Raw genomic sequence first — 23,655 nt, 5'->3', positions numbered from 1 at the left:
AGAAGAATATTTTTACATGGTCTTGTTTGTAATTCACTGGCAAATTAGTAATGTTTTCCGCATTTGTTTCTTCTCGGGATGATTGCTATTCATTTTCTGAAAACTGAGTGGGCATCGATATAGTTAAAACATTCAGTTGATGATTAACTGATAAAAGAGTTCTCTCTCTTTCTCTCATGGACAGTAATAAGCGTTCTGTATGATGTGCTGTGTTAGAACAACAAACTTTAAAAATGCCTTTAAAGTTGAAAAGGCATTCAAGTATTTTACATCATTTCAAGGGTGAATGCAGTTACATTATGCATTTGCATAAAACATAATTCATAGTATGCCCCTAAAATGATGAAATGGAAATTAATGTTTATATATACATACATATATACACATAAAAATATATATATATATATATATATATATATATATATATATATATATATATATATATTATAAGACGTAGCATGAGTTGTGTTTTTGGTGTCATAAACTTTTTAACGCTTTTCTCTGTCAAAAAAAGAGAAAACAAAATAAGAATCTAGCAGACACTCAAAACTCATACATATATACATGCTCATACACTTAATCATGTGTCTAAGTACATGCACACATGTATATGCATATGTGCACAGGTACACATTCATACGCACATAATATAAAGAGCACTATATACAGAACTTTGTTTAATGACCTTATACCTGTATTTAATAATCAGTAGCCCATATAAAAATCCTTGATAAAATAGGTCATCATTCACTGTAACCAAAATCTAAAAAAAAAATCTATATTGTTCTAGCACAGCCATTGACGAAAAAGATAAGATTTTATCTACAAAGCACAATGTTAAAATGCTCTTGACTTCCTATTGCAGTCAGTCCCAATAGTTGCTATCGAATCCCGTCATTAACTATCGGAGACTTTCCATCAAAGAATCAAGTCCTGAATATCAGACGAATCAGAGGACGATGAAGATGATGACGACGACGAAGATGACGAAGATGACTCGGAGTCTGACGAATCGGATGAAGAGGACGAGGTAGATGAAGAACTCAGGTCTGATGACGACGCTGACGATGAGGACGACGATGATCTGGATCTAGACGAAGACGACGAATTGGAAGATAGGGACGAGCTGAGGTAGTAGAAGTCGTCATCGTCGCGATGACGCTGCCTTCTTCGAGGTTTTCGGCGCTGGACATTTTCCTTCCTGTTAGATTAAAAGGTTTCAGGGGTCAAGTTGAGTTCTGTGAAATTCAGTCGAGCTGCTGAAATGCCTACGCATTATTACCTTAATGTTACTTCTTTCGAATGAACACCTCATTATCCTTTGGAAGCTTGAATTTCAAGTCAGTGGCCCCTATGGGCTTGTTCTATATGAATAGGGGTCATCTTCTGAATAATATATAATAATAATAATGAACCAAACAAATACTTCTTTCAGTTTTCTTCTGAAGATCGAAAGAGAAACCCACAAGATTCCTGTGTATAACTTGTTTACTTGTAAATATTTACGTTACTTTTAAACTCGAGTACTTTCAGGTCCTAACTGTGACCCTTTTTCAAGAGATGAGGTAGTCAGGCTGGTTCAAGGCCCAGCAATCTTCTGGAACTTCTTCTCCCTGTGTTGTGCAGGGAGAAGAAGTTCCAGAAGATTGCTGGACCTTGAACCAGCCTGACTACCTCAACTCTTGAAAAAGGGTCACAGTTAGGATCTGAAAGTACTCGAGTTTAAAAGTAACATGTAAATATTTACAAGTAAACAAGTTATACACAGGAATCTTGTGGGTTTCTCTTTCCAATAATAATAATAATAATAATAATAATAATAATAATAATAATAATAATAATAATAATAATAATAGTTGAGTATATGAAAGCAGACGAAGCTTTACCATCCATCCAATATAGACATTTAGGATTAGCCATGCATCCTGTCTTTCAAAGTGTCTAAACATTTAATTTTTTTTTCGGGGGCGGGAGATATTTTCCGTATGAAACTTTACTCTAATAATAATGTGAAAAAGTTAAGTAAATTCTTGGCAAGTATCAAGCGTTAGCCCTTTAAGGGAAAACTAACATTCACTTGCTGAAGTGAAAAAATGTTCTATAATACACTCTGATCATAAAATTACCTGCAGTAACGATAAAAGTATTATAATATAGAACATAAACTTACAATATTTTTTTTTTGTCCTAAGCTAATGCGAGCAAAAGAGGTCTAATAAGATTCATATTGGAAAATGTAATACCAACAACATAAGGAACAATGGCAGTTATTATATGCAGATAAAGTTTAGTAAACACTTTATAATCTAATGTATGCAAAGGCCATCTTGTGTCATAGATGTTTCTCACAATTATTCCAAATTTTGACAATACCTTCTATGAGGAACAAAGTGCTAAATTCAAATGTTAGGTTCTGAAACCCATAAACACCAGATTTCTGGCAACTTTGAAGACCCTTCATACGCATACAAATGTTTTAAGATTTATTAATGATGGGACTACAGGTTTGAGTGTTATCAGAATTATATATTTGGATTTTCATTTAACCTCAAGATACTTGATATTTTTCATTTATGCAATCTCTGTATATAAATATATATATATATATATATATATATATATATATATATATATATATATATATATATATATATATATATATATATATTGATATATATTGATATATATATATATGTATATATATATATATATATATATATATATATATATATATATATATATATATATATATATATATATATATATATATATATATATATATATATATATATATATATATATATATATATATATATATATATATATATATATATATATATATATTATAATATGTATGAAAGCGTGTCTGTTAGAAATAACGAATAACACAAAAAATCCAATATATGTATAGTGTTTAATCTTTGCAATATATTTTCGTTTGTTAGGAATCGAGCACAGATGCCCCTACCTTCTTGATTCAGGAACGTGGAAATCATTCTTGAGGGTGGTAGGGGTCGGGGACTCTTCCAGACGCTGATACGGCACCACCAGGTCTGGAAAGTCCACCTCATAGCCTGGCCCTAGGGGGCTCGTGAACATCTTCGAAGCTTTGTGAGTTGGCTTGACTGTGTGGCGATGGTGTTTCCTATGAGGTCTCTTAGAACTGGAAGACTGTGGAAGGTTTCTGAGTTTCTTCTCATTTACTGGGCCCTCTTGATAATATCTATGCTTAGATTCCTTGTTTTCCTTTTCTGACTTAATAAGGATGTCGGGATATGCCTTGAGGAGTTCTTGTGATAACTGACGCTGGAGATGGGCTTTATAGGATGAATCCTTCACACGACTTTTAGAATGACTGCTCATTTTCTTCTCTCTTTTATGTCGCGATCTACCTTTGACTTTTCTCGGTTCTTCAGTTAATGAATGCATTTTGTGTTTATGGCGTCTACTACTTGGCTTCGTTTTTTCTGAACACTCAAAAGAAAAGTCTTTGTATTCTTTGATAGTTTTCTCCTCTCTTATCAGGGCAATAGAATGCCTTTTCGACAAAGGATTTCGGTTAGGAGATTTATCACCAAAGCCCGAGAACTCTTCATCCAATTCTCTAACAGGAGAGAATGTCCCACATTTATGCTGGATTCTTTCCAGTGCTTGGTAATCTAGAAGAGGGTTTAGACTAGGATGCCTGCTTATCTTTGGGTGCCTGTTGCTAAAAAGTTCTTCTGTAGGCAACGACTGTTTGCGAATGTTCCTTCTCGACAAATGGCTTTTCATAAATGCTTCATCATTCCAAATCTGACTCTTAAGAGAGAATACATTGTCCAAAGTATCCCCCTTTTCCTGTGTATTCTTCTTTGATGAAGTATTTTCCGTCTGTCTATCTTTCTTGAAATTTGTTGGCAGCGAGTTATATTTTGTGTTGATCGAATTTCTCTCAGTGATCTTTGTGTTAGAATCTTTATCAGGTTTCTTTTTATTTTTCTTTGTCAGCTCAGTTTGCAGTAAATGTCGTTTTATCTCAGACATGTTCAGTACATCATCTGAGCTTGTCCGTAATGGGAGGCTGAAAGGCCTGAAAGGACAAGAATTGCTATTATTTTTCAGTATATCATAAGTGAGTGCGTCAGATGCACTCAGTCGTTTTTTGAAATTGATATATTCTTCTCTGTCAAAATTATCAACCTTGATATCCAGAGGTGGCTTTGCTTGTTCCTGTGCAGGAGGAATATAAAGCTTTTCCAAACTACTTTTTCGTCTCTCTATCAATGAGGTTTTTTTACTGGTATCATCTTGCTCCTGGTGAGACGATTCTTCATTGCCGTAACAATTACTCATTTGTTGTTCTTTATTTTCTTGGGTGCTAGATTCTGCAGGTTGTTCTTCAGCTACACTTACTGGAGGGAGGGTCTCCGTTCTTGGTTTTCTCTTTGGCTTTAGAAGAACAAAATCAGCCTCTCTTGCATTGATATTTTGGTAAACTTCTGACGTTACTCCATAGGGAGTAGGGTACAGGAGCTCATCTCGTAGATCTTCTGGCGAGAAGAGCCTTTGAGCACAAATGTCAGGTGACGGTGTCAATAAACTAAACCAGTCTGTAGACAAAACTCCAGGGGAGTTCTCTGGATGTTGACTTGCCTGGGATATATCCGACATAACACTTCCAACACTGGAGCCTCCTTGTATGTCTGGATTTTGTGTACAGTTTGATAGATGCTTTTGACAAGAAACCCCAGTGACTTTTGACGATGATGCTGTATCCCCATAAGACAAACTTGAGCTTCTGATATTAGGTGTGTTTGGCATCATTATATGATTATTGCTCATCATAAAATAACTAGGATAGTCAGGTAGATCTGAGTTTGCCGAAGTGAAACCACTGTCCAGGGAAAATCTCCTTGGACTGCTTGGCTGACCTGGACTCAGCGGAGGATACGTCGCCTGTTCAAAAAGAGGATTAATAACACCAAGAGAGGACCTGTGTGTTAATCTCGCGGCACATGCGTGGCTATTTCCAGGATTCACGCAGGTACACTTGCCAGATGATGGAGAAATTAGTTCAGGTGAAGTAGGAAGCAACTTGACACGGGACGGCTGGTTTTTCACAACTCCACTGTTATTATTGTACCCAGCACTCTGCATGGATTGTTCACAAGCAGGACCTCCAAGGTCGCAAGGAAGCTCTGGCACCTCAGAGCAATTTAGCAAATGCTCATTTTCCTCCGGCATTGTACTACAGATAGGAGCGCCTAAAATCTCTTTGTTTTCTTTGCTAAAGAGGTCCTTGACCCCACCAGGGAGACTAAATGGTGTAGATCCTTCAGGAACTTTATCTTCATAAAACACAGAACCACAAGAAGTGGAGAGTGGTCCACAGTGAGGTATCAGATTACATGGCATTGCGAGCGAAGCTTGAAGGGGACTTAGATCAAAAGGCATTGACAATTGTTTTCTGTGTCTGTTTACACCTGACTGAATCATCACGTCAGGTTGACTACTAATCTGGCTATTCACTTTACATTTGTCTATACTGATGTCCTCTTTAGTGGTTGCAGTAGGTACCATTTCAATGCTTGTTAATACGGAAGCCATTATACCTTGGTTTAATGAAAAAGGAAATTTTTCTGGTAATGTGCACTTTTCATCAACACAGATTGTTTCTGTTGTAGGTTTGTTCACTTTAGCTCAGTTATTTTACATTTCCCAAACGCTTTTCCTGAATAATAAGTGACAACAAGCACACTCAATGTGGTGTCAGCCATCTCAATTATTTTTATTCCTTAATTTTTCTTTTGCTATGGTATTAATATTTTTTCCAAAAAAATATTTGTGCTCAGTTTAATGATTCATACATGTTAATGCCAAGCATCATAACGTATTTAACACTATAAATCAGTGAACCACTCTGCAAAAGCCAATTTCGTATTAGAAGTTTCACTGAGGAAATACTGATATTCAAGCATAATTAGGTTATCATATTTCTTTCATTCAAGATATTCATTGTTTACATGAAAACTAATCATAAAGTCATGCTATCACTACAGGATCCTCTGTCGCACATTTAAAACACACAACTCGTATTTTCGTCGGTGAATGGCCTCTTCTCGGACGAAAATGTTTATAGGCACTTCAGTAGTAATCATGTAACACTTGCAACACTGTTTGCATTTAGAAAACGAGGGTGATCCCCACTGAAATCTTCACTCAGTATCAACTATTATATCATGCTGATCAGTCGTTAAAACGCACTCAGCCAGTCACGCGGTCATCAAGAGAGCAAGATGGCAAATCTCTGTCGGCGATTCAAGTCTGACAGGGGCGTTCAATCAAGCTGGCGAGTTAATCGTGTCATCATAAATCAGATGAGATCTAGTCGCTTGCTCGATGCTCATGACCGAAGGAATTCTCTTTATCTGCTGTCTTTGATGTTGGCGTCAGATGCTTAGGCCTTGTACCTTAGCTCTGGAGTTCACTCGTCCTGAAAGATAAAATATTGTTGTCAGTACAGCTTTCACTATATCTGGATGTTTAGGGAAGTTAACACTGAACGTTCAAAGAGCTTTAATTGACTGAAATAAAAGTAGCATTGAAAATTACCATTACTTTCACAGTGCTAAATATACGTTGTTCAGAAACAGTAAAAGAAGAACATTGTTAAATTAAGGACACTAGCTTATGATCTTGTGACCTCCTCTAACAAAGGTACAGGGGGTCGTGTGTTCACCCACGTCTGTTGAATTATTATTTGTTACCTAGTTGTCTGCTGCTGTTTCTCTAAGATATCTCCAAACTTTCATGTTCAAATTTTTATCATCTAAATTAGGCCTAGATGTGAATGTATCTGTGGAAGCAAAGCCAAGGTTTTTTCACCAAAGATGCACAATAAAATTTTATTAGATTTTGAAGTGAATTTTGCTTCGCACAAGAATTGGGATATTATCTAGATGTGGATAGACGATTTATTTATATTTAATTATTTTATTTTATCCTATAGCATTTTATTTATCTGCTTATTTACTTTTGGTACCAGACTTTGAAAGAATTCTGTGAAGGAGATCAGGCACAAAGAGTTAGTTAGATTTTCAGGACCTCTATATATGATTTGATTTTTTCCACTGAAATATATAGCAAACATTGTTGAAGTTTAAATAAACCGTTGAAATAGGTACAGATCGGGATGCAGATCCAGCTTTCTTAACTGAATCTCAGACATGATACTAAGGCATGGGGATAGCAACTCATCCGAACTTACCCCTCGAAAATTTTACGGGGGTTAGACTATAGATCAAGGACAAGTTGTTTCAGTTTTGGAACGGATGTAAAAGAAGTTGCAGACAAGGGAACTTTGTTATAGTATATCAAAGGTAATACAAGATTCCAATGGAATTTTTTTTTTATTTTGAGCCATAGGCATGGGAAAAGTTGACTCAATTTTAAAATGCACATTTGAATACAGGTCGTGGACTTCCAGTTTCTTGGAAGCTAGCTCAAAAAGATACGGATAGATGTAAATTTGTTTTTGTGTAACGGTGGGCTTTAGGATAAAGAATGCGAATTATGTTTTGAATTGAATATGAGACAATCGCAAATCCAAACCTAGATCCAAGAGGAATTCTTGACGACGTTATTGCATTTCAGTGAATTTTGGTGGAAAGTTGGACTACGTGATATGGAAGAGTTATATTTTGAGGAGGATGCAGATTTAGGATTTTTACATCTTCATTGTGTTTTTTAGATAGAGCAATATTTTTATAATTTGTTTATAAACTTTTTAAAGTTCATTTTCATGAATTGTTATGTCTTGGACTTGAGAAAGTACCTAGGTTCTGCAATAATAAATTCCTTTGTTATGAAAAGGGATTTTCACTCTCTGAGTGCTGTTGAGTTTACACCTGATGTTTAGTGAGTTTTGGCTGTAATTTTTCTTATAAACACAATCTTGTGATGAAAGTAAATGTAATGTATAACAGTTTTTTTTAATAATCGAGACAAATGAATAAATGTGCGTATATGAAAAGAGTGACAGTGTTTTCGTCATTCTAACTTGCATAACAAATATTTTTAATTGATAACAAGAAAGTCTAGATATATTACTGGGATGACATTTCAACGGAAGTTTGACTGCGTGTCAAGAATAAACCCATTTATCTTTATGCGTGACTTAAATGATTTATGTCTAACCTAGAGCTATCTGATTGGCATAGTTAATGAAACGTCAACATGTACAACATGCTGGCAGCTTCCTGCAATATGAGATGGTCAAACGCCATAACCACTCAGGAGTTTTGTAGATGCTTGTCTCTGTAAGGTTTTTATCAGAAATTATTTTCCAGCAAAGGGAACATATCCAGGATGTTTGATACGTATCTCAGAGTTTGATAGTGCCAGTTAACTGATCAAGAGACAATTCACAAGATAAACTAAAAAGTTTACTGATGTGATGCAGAATTTAAAACTGGGGAAATTTGGGCAGTATAGATAATTTATAAGGCAAATTCAAAAAGTTTTTCCTAATGCGAATGAAAATGGGGAAATTTAAAAACTAAATGAAAACTTAGATTACTTAGTGGTAAATGAATGATAAGCATTGAAGGCTTCGTGTAAATAGTTAAATTGGACTAGTTCCAGTTAAAATAGAGAGCAGTCGGTTGAGAGAGAGAGAGAGAGAGAGAGAGAGAGAGAGAGAGAGAGAGAGAGAGAGAGAGAGCAGAATTATCAGACTAATTTGCTTTCACAGTTCAGCTTTAAATGAGGCTTATGTTTCAAAATCTGTCTATATTTCTATCATTGTTTTCTAAGACGATTTGGCATCACTACACCAACGGTCATTAATGCCGGTATTTAGCATTTCTGATGATTACCCTCTCTGTTGGCGGTAACCCAAGGTCACTCCTCTGGAAATATACGCTGTTTATTCAGTGGACAATAAAAAAAGAGTCAGGCTTCCTTGATAGTTGAGAAAAAAAATATCCAAATACATAGGTTCCACTTGCCCTGTTACATTACGGTTGGCTTTGATATGATGAAACTTTTCCAGACAGGTAAAAACTGGTATTATTCTTATTAGGAGAAAAAGTAACCCACAGGGATGCATAAGAATATATAATATGCAGGTCGCGACTCTTCTAGCGAAGTGATGTATTTGATTATAAAGTCAAAAGTCAGCAAATGGTTATCATATTAAGGTGGTTACTTGGAGGTAATCAGCACCCGAAGGTTGAAATTGGAACCTCTAGGTAACTGAATCATATTACGGCATATTTCTGCGCCTTTACCTTTACTATGTTGCACAGGTTGCTTGCCATCATTACCTGCAATATGGCTCTTACCTGTTGCAACAGCAATGTGTCAGTGCTTGATGAAGTAGAATATTTACTGGAATTTCACGAATGAAAGATTTATTGTTAGACATGTTTAGTAACTAAACAATTGCTCATTCGGCTGACCTTATACGACCTACATCTCACCCGTCGTGGACTATTTTGGTATTATCAAAATACATTTTAGGATAGTCTAAAGTTTGGTCACTACAGCACTGTTTTGAATGTCATAAGAGCAAGTTCTTCTGTGTTACGTAATTGTATGTACAATTGCACATCCGCTCCACTAGATATCAAGAGGTAGAAATTGTCTTGAGAAGACTGCATATTATATGAGAAATAGCTAATCTCTGGAGCTAATTATAACATATAAAATTAATTTTATTAACAACATTACACCTTCAAAGTATGACCTTTGAAAAGCGATCGACATTTATTTCAGACTTGTCCATTAACAGCTGCCATTGAATAAAAGCTGTTCAGTAACAACTAAACTCCTTTTGGGAACACCTTCCGTCAATTTTTCGAAGTTGTTGATAATGTCGGAGCCCATATTTATTTATTGACGGTAAATGGCGATTTATTATTATTATTTTTTTTTTTTTTGTACCGTTATTTTCCATAACGCTTGAGTGTGCAGATCTCTAGAATATTAGCGAACTCATAAAATCTACAATATTGTTTTGGCACAGTTTTCTATATTTGGAAGAATTTTTATAAAGAGCCTCTAAATATTCGAAAAATTAAATATTCTCCTATTTTGATGTGATACGTTTTTTTTTATGTCCTACTGCCGATACACCATTTTTGTGGTAAAGAGTTGATTGTATCCCCCCACGAAAGTTGCAAAAGAATGGCAAGTGAGATTGAATCTAACCTTTTGTCCGTAAATTCCCACACAGCCAATAAGACAAAATCCAAATTGGACATAGGCACATTGAACCTCCTTGTTTGCATTACTGCTGAATCGGATACTTATACTCAGACAATGAAATTTCGTAAGAAAGCATTACATGCGAATTTCCTATCACAAACATAAAGAAAGAGCACGTATTCCCGCACCTGTGTAGCCTAAAATGAAATACGGTTCCCTAATATATCATCAGGAATATCAGTAGAAGGAAAAACCATTCATTTACCAGCATCTTTTGCTTCAATACTTCGCAGAATCTTCATCCTGTACAGAAAATATATTTGCATCCGGCTTCAAGTATGGATAAATTTAGCACCTCATCCCAGCTTTGGAAAAAAGAAAAAAACATGGTGTCTCTCGGGCTGAAAGCGACCTTCTTTGAATTTTTTTTACATTTCGCGAACATTTAATTTCACTGATGATTTTCCCTTTGACGGGAGAGAGAGACTTGCACGCATGCGTAAACGACTCATCCGGACTTCGCGGAAAATTAACCGGAATTAATGGGCTGGCGTTTGCTTCTGCGTCCCTTTGGGTGTGAGATCATATTTATAGTCTCATGCTATAAACAAGCGTGACATTTAGCACGGAAGACTAAATAATATCAGAAATTAGGGTTCATTATTTTCCTGTGTCTGTACTTTTACGGGCTAATGCATGACGTAAGTTGTATACGTCAATAAGGTCATGAGGAAATGAAAGTTCGGTATATATATTTTAGAGCACACACACACATACAAGTGCGTTTGTGTGAGTGTGGGTGTGCGTGTGCGGGGTTTGTGTGTATGTGTGTGTGTGTTGCATGCACATGGGCTACGGAGGGAAGAGATATTAGAAATGTCGCAAGTGCAAGGATTGGATGACCAGGACTGAGTGTGATAAGTAATAGATTTATATCAGTGAGGGTCAAAGTGAGCGTTGTCTGGGAGAGTCTCAGAGTCTGCGCCTGAAGAATGGCTTTGGAGAAATAGGTAAGTATAAGCGGCATGGTGCTCCTGGAATGAATAAGAATGGAGAGTCTTGTATCAGTGTATTTGGATATTGGCCTGATTGTTGTAAATGTAAGGTTTATTAGGAAGAGTATTCTCTACAGACCATGGTTCGAATCCTAGCTGGTGCAGAAGCACTTATCGATTATAATTCCCCTTAAGTGTTATTCCGGAAGCATAGTGAATTGGATAATGAACGATTTTTTACCTGAATATTTCTGAATATAAAAATTTCACAAGTGCAAGTCACAGAAATTAGCCAAGTGTTACACAAACTCACCAGTTAGCTATAACAGTGAAAATGATTCATATCGATTCTCACAGCAGAAACTTTTTAATTCGTCAGGCATATATACAGTTTACATCTCTCTAGAAAACCGGGTGGTAGGGACTTGCGGTTCTCTGCGTTATCAGCAAGTGTTTAGGTTTGAGTTGCAAGCTCCGTAACCCTTTTCTTGACCCTAGCTGACTGACGCAGGTACTCGTTCATAGCTAGATCGAGCGGCTGAGTGTAGGCTGAGAATAATCCTTGTTTAATCAGGTCCGGTGTTATACCTAGGAGCCATGGTGCCTAAACGCGCAAGCAGTAAAGAAAAAATATATATATATATATATATGTATATATATTTGTGTGTGTTTGTGAATATATATATATATATATGTATATATATATATATATATATATATATATATATATATATATATATATATATATATATATATATATATATATACATATACATATATTTAGTCTAACAAAGACCCGCATAACAGTTCTGGTAATACTAAGCCCAGCGTGAACAACTTGAAAACATTTACGAAACTTGGGATTTAGAAAAGAACCGATTTGATTTGGCAATATTGCAAAGGGTCATATCAATGAAACAATAAAGAATTTTTAACGAAGAGTGGCCATGAAAGTGAAGAAGGCGTTTTCCTCAAACGAGGAAAATATGAGGCTTAAGCTTCCATCCTCAAAAAGAAGCCTTGACAAATTAGGAGAGAAGACACGGGATTTTCACATGGAATTAAAAATTCCAGAAGTTTGGGAATTAGTCCCTGTCTTATGACGTCATATCACATGATTAATGAGAAAATTGGTGTTTGACAATGAAAGGCAAAGTGTAAGACTTATGTGCTTGTTCTTTAACTAGCCAGCCTAAAAAAAAAAAAAGTAAAAAATGCGCCGAAGTTTCTTCAGCGCAATCGAGTTTGCTGTACAGCGCGTAATCAAGGCTACCGAAAATAGATAATTCTTTCGGTGGTCTCGGTATAATGCTGTATGAGCCGCGGCCCATGAATCTTTAACCATGGCCCGGTGGTGGCCTGCCCTATATCGTTGCTAGATGCACGATTATGTCTAACTTTAACCTTAAATAAAATGAAAACCATTGAGGCTAGAGGGCTGCAATTTGGTATGTTTGATGATTGGAGGGTGGATGGTCAACATACCAATATGCTGCCCTGTATCATCAGTATTTTTTAAGATCTGAGGGCGGACAGAAAAAGTGTGGACAAAAAAGTGCGGACGGACAGACAAAGCCGGCACGATAGTTTTCTTTTACAGAATACTAAAAACCGCTTGGAACATTGCCAAGATATTTTTCTATCATGATATTCTCATACTTACGTTTACATAGCTGTACTTTTCTAGCAATATTTTCCAAATGAAACAGTGTCGATAGGTAATTCACATAGGGAGAATTTTTTTCCTAAATTTGTAAAGGAGTTTGGACAGTGAATGCATATCACATTACAAATAAGTGATTGTTATTTCTATATGCCATAATATGAATATTATTAAAATTAAACGTGAACAATACAATTAAATCTCTAACACGCATTCAACCCTTAATCCTAACAAGAGATATCAATTAAAACGATTAGTCTGAACTTTAAAAAAAAAAAAAAACTGAAAATCTGAATGTCGGTCTGTTATTTGGCACCCAGAAATATTCGCTTCTAATTTGTTTGTGCCAAATGTTGAGAAAAGTTTCTCTGACATGGAAGTGACAGGGGAGATCGCTCCTTAATTGACACAGGAAGCATCAACATACGACCGGTGAGCCTTTACTCATATTGTAGGTACATCAGTGACGATCTGTGGTCCAGGTGCCAAAAGTATTTTCAGCCTGTAATGGCTACGGTTAGAGATGAATTTCTATATTTGCTGGCTGTGACTTGTACAGATACACGTACGCAATCTGATATTCAAGTGATGTGGATACACGTATGTATACATATTATGTAGTAAAATGTAAACTATGCATACTCATGCAGAATTCAAACCACACCTATGCATATAAAGATACTAAGACACACACGGACACACACATGTATATGTATATACAGTATGTATATATATATATATATATATATATATATATATATATATATATATATATATATATATATATATATATATATATATATATATATATATATATATATATATATATATATATATATATATATAATCTTTTAAACCATTGCGGAATGGCGCCAGTTGTTAACCAGTCACCAATCGGATGTGACTTTGCAAGTCGACTAACCACCAGGTCCCTAATTCAGTGTAACAGAGGTCTAGTGGAATTTGATGTACATGTTTGTTTGTGTACGGTACATTAAAGCTAAATTTCTCTAATACTCGTTCCACTACTGCTTTATGAAAGTACCCATTGTTCTGGTGATTATTAAGACAAACATCATTTTGTTGCATGAGACACCGATCTGTTTTCTTAATAGTCGTGTAAACCAAATTAAAATTTCATTGTGGCGGCAGCAAACCTCTTTGTTCAATTCACAGGTGGATCTCAATGCATATCAATATCAAGCTGCAGCTTCTTTGTGTCCTGTTCGACCTAAATAAACATTACTCTTGTCTGAAGCACACCTGCTGGTCTCACGGTCGTTGAGACAAAGGCTTCTTTGGTAAACTAAGAGAGTGAATTGTCAGCTTTCGGTTAAAATATTATTCTTTTGTTCTCATCAGTTACAATTCAAATATGATGTAAAAATCCAGAATACGTCTTTCTTTGGTATCAAATGCTAGCTAGGTCCATTTGTGATACAAGAACAGTTAATTAGTTTAGTCACTTACTTTCTTACCTTCCCTTATGAAATGATAAAGTCTCTCTCACTCTGTATCTATTTACCTGTCTACACACACACACACACACACACACACACACACACACACACACACACACACATATATATATATATATATATATATATATATATATATATATATATATATATATATATATATATATATATATATATATATATATAATGTGTGTGTGTGTTTATGCATCCATGTGTGTGTACAAACTTATATTATTTTTACCACTTAGAAATAGGACAACGCGAGAAAGTCAAACGTAGCATTCCAAGCATAAATCTCCGTGGGAAAACACCCCATCCCAAGCACCAAAAGAATGTGAAATCCCTACGGGATGAGTGACAAAGACTTGCACAAAAAAAAAAAGGGTCGAATCATAGATAAATATAGATCTGAAAGGTAGAGCAGTGATAATCCTCTTGGCCCAGCCCCACCCTCTGCGTGAAATGGGTGGGGTATGTTTGTTTGTACATATCCGCATACCACCCTTGGTTGACAAACGCCCTATATAGAACTCACCAGGCTTGAGAGAGAGAGAGAGAGAGAGAGAGAGAGAGAGAGAGAGAGAGAGAGAGAGAGAGTGTTCAGTAGGTCGCGTCTGTTGCTCATGAAAATAAACTGCCTGGACGTTTCTCGTGACAGGGACAGGTGGTCGGTAGATGTTGGATGAGTACTGGGTTAAGCAATGTTCTTTTTTGTACATACTTTTGTGAGTGGCCTACTTACTTCGGTGATCTCTTTAACTTTTACTAATACTGGTAATAATGATAATAATAATATTTTTGTTGTTCTTCTTATATTTATTATTATTATTATTATTATTATTATTATTATTATTATTATTATTATTATTATTATTATTATTAGAAAACAGCCATTATTATAAGAAAACCAACTTTATTCCAAACATCATACCATAAAGACATCCAGTGAACGATCTTACATTATCATGGGTCGATTTTTTACCAAAGAATATTGTATTCATTTCATCCAATAATTTAGATAATGCCTGCATTTGCTTGAAAATGCAGTCAATGAGAATTTAAAGTAAAAACTTAGTATTCATGAATATTTTGACGTTTTTGTGTTAGTAGTCACGAATGATTCTAACAGGGACAAAGAAACGATGTCATTTTTGCCACTACTTTGGAAAAGGGAGGCAGCCAACGCGTGAAGCCTTAAGCCTCATTGTACACGATTTCAGGTATTACTAAATTAGGTTTTCAGGACACAAGGGATTTTCAGTTTATGTAAATTACCAGCCATGAAGTATCGGCTTATCACTACGAAATGGATACGATGATGTTTTCAGCTTTGTCATTTTTTCCTGTTTGTCGTATTTTCGATTACCGCGATGACGCAGAAAGTACTACCAGGCCCTTGGTATTGAATAAGTACTTATCAAGTGAAGAAATATGATTTTTTTTTGTGTTTGGGGGGGAAGATTACCAACTTTTTCTGAATCTAGAAACAGCCTCCTTGTGGATAAGAGTACCCAGTATCTGATGTTTCATCTAGATGGAGTCATTTTCCGTCGTAAGAGTTTTTCGCTGTATCAAGATCCCGTTGGTTGTTATTTGCGATTAACTTCGAATCAAATAGCAATTGGTAGTGCGAACCGCAGCTTATTATTGTCCGTGTATTGCGTAGTATCTTTTTCATACAATTGAAATAATTCATTCGAACATCATGAACTGAAAAAGACTAAGTTGAGTAGATAAGGTTTTTGTAAATGGCAGAGAATGTTGAGATTTCGCGGAAAAAGATATCAAGGACGTTAGCAAGAATTTGGTTCTCTAACTTTTGGGGCTTTTGGTGAAAAGTATAGTTTGAATTCCGTAGTTTTTTTCGTGTAGGTTCAATTAACTCCACAGCAAAATTGGGTGACGAATGGCTACCAGAAACAAATATGGCAAGTAATGTATGAAGCCTTGGTACATCAGATGCAGAGATCTAAATTTTTGCTATACTGGAGAAAATGATATGTACACTCTTAAACATTTCACGCTATTGTACAAAATTTTGTTTTATTCACTACATAAGTCTGTACCATCAATATATTATAGTGAACCTATTCATAACCAAGTCGTGAAAAGATTAAGCAAACCTTTTTCTGTCATTCAGAACTGAACTTGCACCTCATGAAGCATATTTATAGTGAAAAATAAAATTAGAGGCTTTTGTACCGACACACAGGCCAGTTTAGATATCTTCATGATCGGTGGAACTTCATCAACGAGATCTATAGAGCCTAGTTCAGTTTTCTCCATTGAAGTGAGGAGATGTAATGTTGCTTTCTTGAAGCAGAAAAAATTATAAAAATAATATGGCAGCAGCAATCATCCCAGCGGTGATGATGATGTTAAAAAATAGTACTGACTCTTATTTCTTATCGGAAAACATCCCTTACTACATGAAGAGTTATTTTATCCTGGGAAACAAACAACAGGCCTGGTAATATAATAATAATAATACTCGCCTATCACCAACATATCAGACTAATATTTATAAAAAAAAAATGCATTACGAAAAACGTATAACATCAAGCACTTAAGATCGCCCGAGAGAAGCTTATCTCCCGGACTTTCGATGCGGGAGAAAATAGGAAGCAGGAATAAGTGTGATCTTTAGCCACAAGTCGTGTTATTGGTTTCCTCTCACGAACAAATCAAGGGAGATGAAACGAGGGTGACAGCCTTTGAACACGAGGGGCTCCTCGGCGGCATCCAGACGTGACTTGGTTTCCTGTGTGCCGGCATTTTTGTTTCTTCTGATTGCGATAGTTTGCTCAAGTTTGTTCGGTCATGCTGTTGTCTGTGGTTCTTCTAGGTTTGTTTGTTTTTTGTTTGTTTTTGTTTTTTGCTAAACGTTGATTATTAAGATTCAGTTTTCAGTTTCATAAGTGTTTCATTGGTTGGTATATCTTTTATTTAGATCAGTTTAATTTTCTGTTTGTATACTGAGTTATTGTTTTTGATTTCTTATCTCGTTTGTATCTTCCCCCTTTATAATTTTTTATACATACATATATATAAACATATATATAAATATATATATATATATATATATATATATATATATATATATATATATATATATATATATATATATAATATATGATACACACACATATATATATAAATATATATGTGTATGTGTGTATGTATACATATATATATATATATATATATATATATATATATATATATATATATATATATATATATATATATATTGTAAAGAAAGTCCTCTATACTGAAAGAGCATGAAGATGTGTGCGAGACAGGGATCAGGGTTCAATGCGTGCATTAGGGGTTGATGCAATGCTGATAGGCCTTTGAAAGTGTATGAGGCAACTGATGTGGAAGTTTTACTGATCAGGAGATCTAGTGTGAATGTGGTATTTTTTTTTTTTTATCTGGTACCACATTTTTATATTGGAAACGGTTGAATGTTGAAAACATGGAAAAATTCATACATACATATATATATATATATATATATATATATATATATATATATATATATATGTATAGATATATATATATTGTATATATATATTTATACATATATATATATATATATATATATATATATATATATATATATACATATATATATATATGGATATGTATACACATACACATAAATTATATTCTTTAACAGTCAATGCTGAAGAGATCTTTCAAGAAATGTTCTTGCCTTGTACAATTAAAGTACTATTTTCATGAGTTAAAGGTTAGATTTACCACCATATAAATAGCAGAGCAACACATCCTTTTCATTATCCATTTTGCTAAATGCATATAGTTGTAGCAGAGGCCCAGATTCGAATCCTAGCCGGCGCAGAAGCACCTGTTAGTTAGAATTCCCTCTGGGTGTCAGTTATTCCGAAGGTATTATGAAGTCGTGGCTTAATACTTGCGGATCTATGCTAATATATACATCATAAACAAGAATGTCTGACACCTTCAAGATACTGCATTTGTGCATTGTGAAAGCTCTGTTTTCTGGTCCACGATTGAAATGAGTGCGGGAAAATCCCCGTCCCTTTCTCGTTTTACTTGTGCAAGGAGAAGAAAACCGGTTCCTGACCGTTGCATATTGTAAACCAGCCAGTGTCGTAAGCTGCACAAACTTGCAGGTAGAATGCATTGAGTCGTGCAAGCATTTGATCATGTTCCCTCACTTAAATACCTTTAGGATACAATACCTATGTAAAAAGAAAGAGTCATTACAACATACTCATGAAAAATGAATTAAGATATACAATCAATAATGTTGAGAAAGAATCTCTGCAACTTCTTTTGAACTTGCGAGGGCTAACATCTGCAACATTCATAGTTTTGCGGTGAAGGCTGAGTGACAGTTAGCAGAGTTGGCCTTATAAGTTTCGATACACAGGTAATTCCCCTAACGAGGAGCTCTTGCCTAAGTTACCAGTGAAACAGTCAGTGAACATATAGTCGTGAAAGAATGCATGATTGCCGTGTAATGAAATAATTTTAATTAATTTACAGTATTAAGTAACAACACTGTGTAGTTTGCCAGGTGTCTCAGAAATTCTTGATGCCGATTGTACCTCAATAGAATACTGGTGACAGTGTCTTGAAACTGAACAGCTTGCAGGCATAGGCAAAACAGTGACGCCATTGATAAGGAATCGCAGTCACAGTGAACCTTATATCACACGGCAAAGCAAGAAATCTTATTTTATGATATGCCAAGTCATCGATAACATTAATGGAAAAATATGTTGTTTACATCAACACGGAAGAACAACATTCCAACAATGGTTCAAAAATTACTGCCTAAGCGTGGAACAAAAACCTGTCCTATCTGTATAAATATAGGCATTTCATAGACGTCGCGTTTTTATAGTGATGTATAAAGGAAAGAAACCTGTCAATCAAAGATAATAGCAACCCCTTGTGAAGTAATCGTAACCAATAAACATTTCCCGCTGCCGAATTATGGCAAATCAATCTTAGCATAGATGGCGGCATGAGATCATTTTCTCAATAAGGTCTTGTTTTTATGTTCCAGAGTTTATCCTCGCGCCACGGACAACATAATTTTCGAGTCTACTCAAGGTCTTTGATAAGAATAGCACCTATTTTACCTTACCTTAAAAGGAATTTATTGATTTCACCAATACTGAAACAATCTGTATATTTGTATCTGCTGTTGCCAAGTTTATCAATCAGTTCTCTAGTAAAGACTGGAAGTAAGGGGTCCAGAACATTACCCTGTCGAATGCTTGATGTGTTAGGATTACAGTCACAAAAGGCACCGTCCAATGCAGCTTTGTCATGCCTGTTGCATAAAAAATATGAAGGCTAACACTACTTAAAAAATATGAAGGCTACACACTTTAAAAACTGCGAAGGCCTCGCTCACTAAAAGCATAATCTGATATGGTCATTCGAAAAATGATGAAGGACATCGAGTACATGACCTCTGAGTTGCAGGTTTCGTTGTTTGTTTGCCTGGAGGACCATTATGGTGAGATGACAGTTTAAAATAGATTGGGACTTTACTCATATTCAGTGGTAATGTTGCCTTTCACGCAACTCACTGTAATAAAATGGTATCACAAATCCCATAGCTTTTCCTATATTCATATATTTTGTTTAGATTCAAGGAGCATATAAATATGTACTTGTATATACACACACACACACAAAACACACACACACACACACACACACACACATATATATATATATATATATATATATATATATATATATATATATATATATATATATATATATATATATATATATATACTGTATATATATAGCACATTGTTAGTGTACGTATGCGTTTCATAGAGAGTGCTAGAAGTAGAATGTTAGATAAACTGATGTCAGACAACTGGATATAAAAAGGTGCGGGATATACAAGGTTGTGGATTGATAATTCAAAGTTTTCATCTTACCAAAAACTATTTTACATTTCAAGTGAAATGTATACGGCCAGCCTCGGCCTATGATCACCCGACCTTAGGGATTTTGTGTACTTGTTAAATATGCCGAAATTTTAAGGCTTACCGAATCATTCGGTCACTTGGAGATACCTTTCAACTTTCTTCTCATTATTACGAATTTCTTATTCCCTTGGAATGATGTAAAAGCAGACTTACAAATATTATATATGTATATATATATATATATATATATATATATATATATATATATATATATATATATATATATATATATATATATAAGCAAAAAAGTAATTTATAGGTTTAACGTTGTAAAAGCGGACTTACAAATGTTATATAGGCTACGTATGTATGTATGTATATATATAAGCAAAAAGTAATTTATAGGTTTAATATGCTAGGCTTAATTTATTGGAGACTGTGGGTAGGCTAAACTTGACCATCTACCCGTTTTATTTTTATTTTTTTAATAACAATTGTTTTACCTCTACCATGAATTAAGGAAATAATGGTACTTGTTAGGATTTATTGTGAAGATGTATGCATGAAGTTCATTTGACCTTGGAACGTATATCTAGCGTTTGATCTGACATTTTACCTCAAACTGTTTAAAAAAAACTCTTGCTTGTCAACACGCGTCCCTTCGACAAATTTCGATAACTGCATTACAGCTGACCTTGTCATTCAGCCACTCACTCAGCAAAAGCACATTTCAAGGGCGAATAGATCGGGGAAAAAGGGAATGGAAAGTTTAGAGACGAAGAATGAGTCGTAGAAAGAGACTGTGCTGGCGGCCACATTAGATGAAAGTGTTGGAACTTACTGCCCTAAATATGCAGAGGGCGTGGGAGTGCTTGCAAAACAGAGATTAGCGGCGAGTTGTTTGTTGGGGTCGATGCTTAGTTGATGATGGTGTGCAAGTTTATATATATATATATATATATATATATATATATATATATATATATATATATATATATATATATATATATATATATATATATATAAGTATACCAGGTTCATCTTTGATACTCCGATTAAAGGATGCACATTATAGTTAATAATCTCTTTAGGGTATTTACCTTGGAGCCGCGTTGTATAGGGAACTACTAATTGAAAACACGCACAAACACAAAACACACACACATATATATATGAGTGTGTGCTTGTTTGTTTCTGACCATTACGTAAATACTCCTTTCACAGCCAAGTAAAAAAAAAAATCTAGATCCAATATACGGGTAGCATTATCTGTCCGGGAAGCCAGACTACTTTTTGTACCTTTTGAAACTTGACCTCAATCTGTACGGGACGCTAATATGGTCACTAAACAACTTCCTTGTGTTGAAAACTCACTCGCTCACAAGTGATTCTCATTATAAAATCACCTTCGTAAGTGATGTGGTACTGATTTGGCAATTACATAAGAGATATGCTTCTCTCTCTCTATCCCATCATATATATATATATATATATATATATATATATATATATATATATATATATATATATATATATATATATATATATATATATATATATATATATATATATATATATATATATATATATATATATATATATATATATATATATATATATATATGTATATATATATATATATATATATATATATATGTATATATATATATATATATATATATATATATATATATATACATATATATATGTATATATATGTCTATATATATATATACATATATATATGTATATATATATATATATATACATATATATATATGTATATATATATATATATATATAATGAGAGAGAGACAGACAGACAGAACTGAGACCTTGGTCATATAATGCTTGTGCATTCAGCGTCTGTTCTTACCAAGGGACCGTTAGAAAGAACTGAAAAAAAAAAAATAACTCCCAGGCTCACTTAATATCCGTTACCGGCTAACGTGAAGAGATCCGCTCCATGTTAACGTAGAGCACAATAACTATTTTCGACTCCTTTGACTTCTAACATTTGCATTAGATTAATTTTAAATAAAATATTTATTCGAATCTTTACGTCTGGTCGTTTGTGCAGTACAATATATATATATATATATATATATATATATATATATATATATATATATATATATATATATATATATATATATATATATATATATATATATATATATATCTCACAAAATCTTGGCCTTGCTTCAGTTGTTCTCCCACATAGATACTCACAGTTTCGACAACTGCGTAGCTTTTGCAAAAAAAAATTCCACTTTTTTTATTACGTAAGTTAATGACCAATATTATGCTGCTTCCGCGTCGTGACCTGTTCATCCCTTTGTTCTTCTCTTTGTGTAGAGTTATATAATGTCCGAAATACCACCTATCAACGACGCATATCCTTCGGGGGAATTTCCCTAACCATCGAATAACGGCCATAATTCCTTATTTAAAATAATATATTCGCCCAAAAACCTTACAACCAATGCTCTTTTTTGTAGGTAATCCAGAGACCAAGGATAGCGACCATTGCTTCATTCGGTAATAATTTATTATCACTTTGTGGTTTAAGGTAAACTTGTTTATCAACAAGTATTACTCGCTCTTCTTTTTTGCCAAGGACAAATCTTGATCCTGCAATAACCCAATAGTTTCCTAAACTGTCTCCCTGGCAGCGAATATGGTTCTCACTCTTACAAGTAATCTTCCCTTCTTCCTTTGGGCGAATTATATCTCGTGAGCTGTCATCCATAAGTTCAGCGCTACGTCGTCCGCGACAGGTGCCGAAAACAATAGACAATGACAGTTCCGTTACGAGGAGGAGTCAAGTAACGCCGGAAGTTCTCACTTGGTAAGAATAGTGAATTTGTTGGACAGCCCAAGGTCAAGAGATTGCGGATTGGAAACAATGAGAAAAATCTTATTATTACGTCCTAAGCGTAATATTCGTTTAACGGTACGTTGTAAAGTGCCTGTAATCGTAAATGGAGTTGCTGTTTGAAGGAGTCCTTGAAATGTGAGAGTATATATACACACAATGGATACTGCTTCGCTCGTACATAAGCAACTGAATCGTAGGTGACCGAGAGGTGCAGAAATAACCCACGTTAACTGTTTTTCTTACACTTACAAATATAAGGTTCATATATATATATATATATATATATATATATATATATATATATATATATATATATATATATATGTGTGTGTGTGTGTGTGTGTGTGTGTGTTTATATATATATATATATATATATATATATATATATATATATATATATATATATATATATATATATATCTATATATATATATATATATATCCTTGTTGGACGTGTCGGTAGAGTTCTCAGCTAGCACTCTGCTAGGCCCGAGTT

At 34.5% G+C, this 23,655-nt stretch overlaps 1 protein-coding gene across 2 annotated transcripts in view; it reads right to left on the bottom strand.

Annotated features, from left to right (window-relative positions):
• Positions 1-432: 432 nt before the first annotated feature.
• Positions 433-23,655, bottom strand: part of LOC136851901 (uncharacterized protein DDB_G0284459-like) — a 39,076-nt gene continuing 15,853 nt past the window's right edge. The window contains exons 2-3 of one of the 2 annotated variants that reach the window (XM_067126245.1): positions 2,969-6,475; positions 433-1,201 (exon numbers count right to left, since the gene is read on the bottom strand). In XM_067126245.1, the coding sequence (XP_066982346.1) occupies positions 919-1,201; positions 2,969-5,589 (2,904 nt within the window). In that variant the 5' untranslated portion in view covers positions 5,590-6,475 and the 3' untranslated portion in view covers positions 433-918. The remainder of the gene's footprint in view (positions 1,202-2,968; positions 6,476-23,655) is intronic. The other variant, XM_067126246.1, reaches the window with a different exon arrangement.

Source organism: Macrobrachium rosenbergii, chromosome 24, assembly GCF_040412425.1.
Source record: "Macrobrachium rosenbergii isolate ZJJX-2024 chromosome 24, ASM4041242v1, whole genome shotgun sequence".
NCBI lineage: Eukaryota > Metazoa > Arthropoda > Malacostraca > Decapoda > Palaemonidae > Macrobrachium > Macrobrachium rosenbergii.
The sequence above is the reverse complement of the archived record's forward strand: the minus strand, read 5'-3'. Positions and strand labels throughout refer to the sequence as shown.